This window comes from Lycium ferocissimum, unplaced genomic scaffold (genome assembly GCF_029784015.1).
Source record: "Lycium ferocissimum isolate CSIRO_LF1 unplaced genomic scaffold, AGI_CSIRO_Lferr_CH_V1 ctg1458, whole genome shotgun sequence".
NCBI classification, from domain to species: Eukaryota; Viridiplantae; Streptophyta; class Magnoliopsida; order Solanales; family Solanaceae; genus Lycium; species Lycium ferocissimum.
In genome coordinates this window covers 53,082-54,477 of record NW_026715536.1, presented here as the reverse complement: position 1 = coordinate 54,477, position 1,396 = coordinate 53,082, and the positions used below count along the sequence as shown (strand labels likewise).

The 1,396-nt window shown below is 42.8% G+C and overlaps 1 protein-coding gene across 1 annotated transcript; it reads left to right on the top strand.

The window, feature by feature from the left end:
• LOC132042304 (uncharacterized) lies at positions 1-1,155 on the top strand. The gene is made up of 3 exons (XM_059432894.1): positions 1-147; positions 237-270; positions 368-1,155. The coding sequence occupies exons 1-3, from the start codon at positions 1-3 to the stop codon at positions 1,153-1,155; spliced, it is 969 nt and encodes a 322-aa protein (XP_059288877.1).
• Positions 1,156-1,396: the final 241 nt, after the last annotated feature.

Here is a 1,396-nt window from a genome sequence, read left to right as displayed (position 1 = left end):
ATGGTACAGCAAAGCGAAGCTAGGGTTCGAGAAGAGAAGACCACCAAACAAGGGGAAACGACCTACATGACGCCAATCTCTGCGATTGGGGCAAAAGACAAACAAAGTGGGGAAAAGCCTAATAGCAATAGCTCGCACACAACTGAGGTAAGTGCTATTGCTACACCATCGTCCACTCCACCGCCACAAGTGACTCCACCGCCATAAGTGACTCCACCGGTGGTAACTGGTCCTAGGGTTCATCCCATTCAGAAACTAGCACTGGTGCAGGCAAGTTCCGAGGAGAGATCTTGGGCTAATGTTCTCACTAGATATAAACTAGTTGCTCGTGGATAAACTCTGAAATTTGTTGCTCCACAAATTCAAGATGGGATTAAGATTGCTCAGCTCCAACAAGCTGATATCGATGCTGAGGCTGCTAAATGGGAACATGCTATTATCCTGTATGCAATGGGTGCTACACCTTCGATTGGGGCCGTTGAACGATTCCTAGCTTCACAATGGAAGTTCACTAACAAGCCTAAGGTGTTTCTACATAATGAGGGCTATTTTATTATTCATTTTAATGACGTGGATGATTGTCATGCTATACTGTACTCTGGGCCTCATACTTTGAATAATAAACCTGCTATTGTGAAGCCTTGGACCCCGGATTTTGATTTTCATTCAGAGGTTTTAACAACTATTCCATTATGGGTTAAGTTGCCTAATCTCCCTCTTAGTTGTTGGGGTATTGAATCACTGAGTAGAATTGGTAGCACTCTAAGTAAGCCTTTGTATGCAGATGAATGCACATCTCATATTGAAAGAGTACCCAATGCTAGATTGCTTATTCAAGTTGACATTACTAAGGAGTTGCCTAATACTACAAAGGTTAAAGACCCTAAGGGTCAGGTATTTGAGCAAGCTGTTAATTATGATTGGAAGCCAGAATTCTATCAAGAATGTCTTCAACTAGGTCATAAGTGTCAGCCAAAGCAGGTCCCTAAGCAACCAGTTCAACGGCCTCCCAACCCTGCTCAACCCGCTCAACCTGCTAAGGAGATGAGGAGATACAACAAACAGGAATGGCACAACAAAGGTGTGATTGAAATTCCAAAAGCTGGTCATGAGACAACAACACAACAATCTGATCCTCAAGCCAATGACTGGTAAGTGGTGAGAGGGAAAAATTTTGCAAAACCAAATACTGCTAGCAACAACCAAAAAGGAACAATGGAGCATAATGAGTTTAGTCCTTTGGAAGAGGGGAAAATTCCTACAGCAATCATTACAGCTACTGAGGCCTCAAGTAATGGACAGGTAAGCAGTGAAACTGTGCCTATAGCAATCAACCCCTCTATTCCAATATGAAAGTCATAACTTGGAATGTGAGGGGTATGAACAAGTTCTACAA

Bases quoted from the DNA above. Each gene is read 5' to 3' on its own strand.
- LOC132042304 (XM_059432894.1), top strand. From the start codon at position 1: ATGGTACAGCAAAGCGAAGCTAGGGTTCGAGAAGAGAAGACCACCAAA. The intron at 148-236 runs GTAAGTGCTATT...AACTGGTCCTAG, and splicing joins ATAGCTCGCACACAACTGAG to GGTTCATCCCATTCAGAAAC. The intron at 271-367 runs GCAAGTTCCGAG...CACAAATTCAAG, and splicing joins AGAAACTAGCACTGGTGCAG to ATGGGATTAAGATTGCTCAG.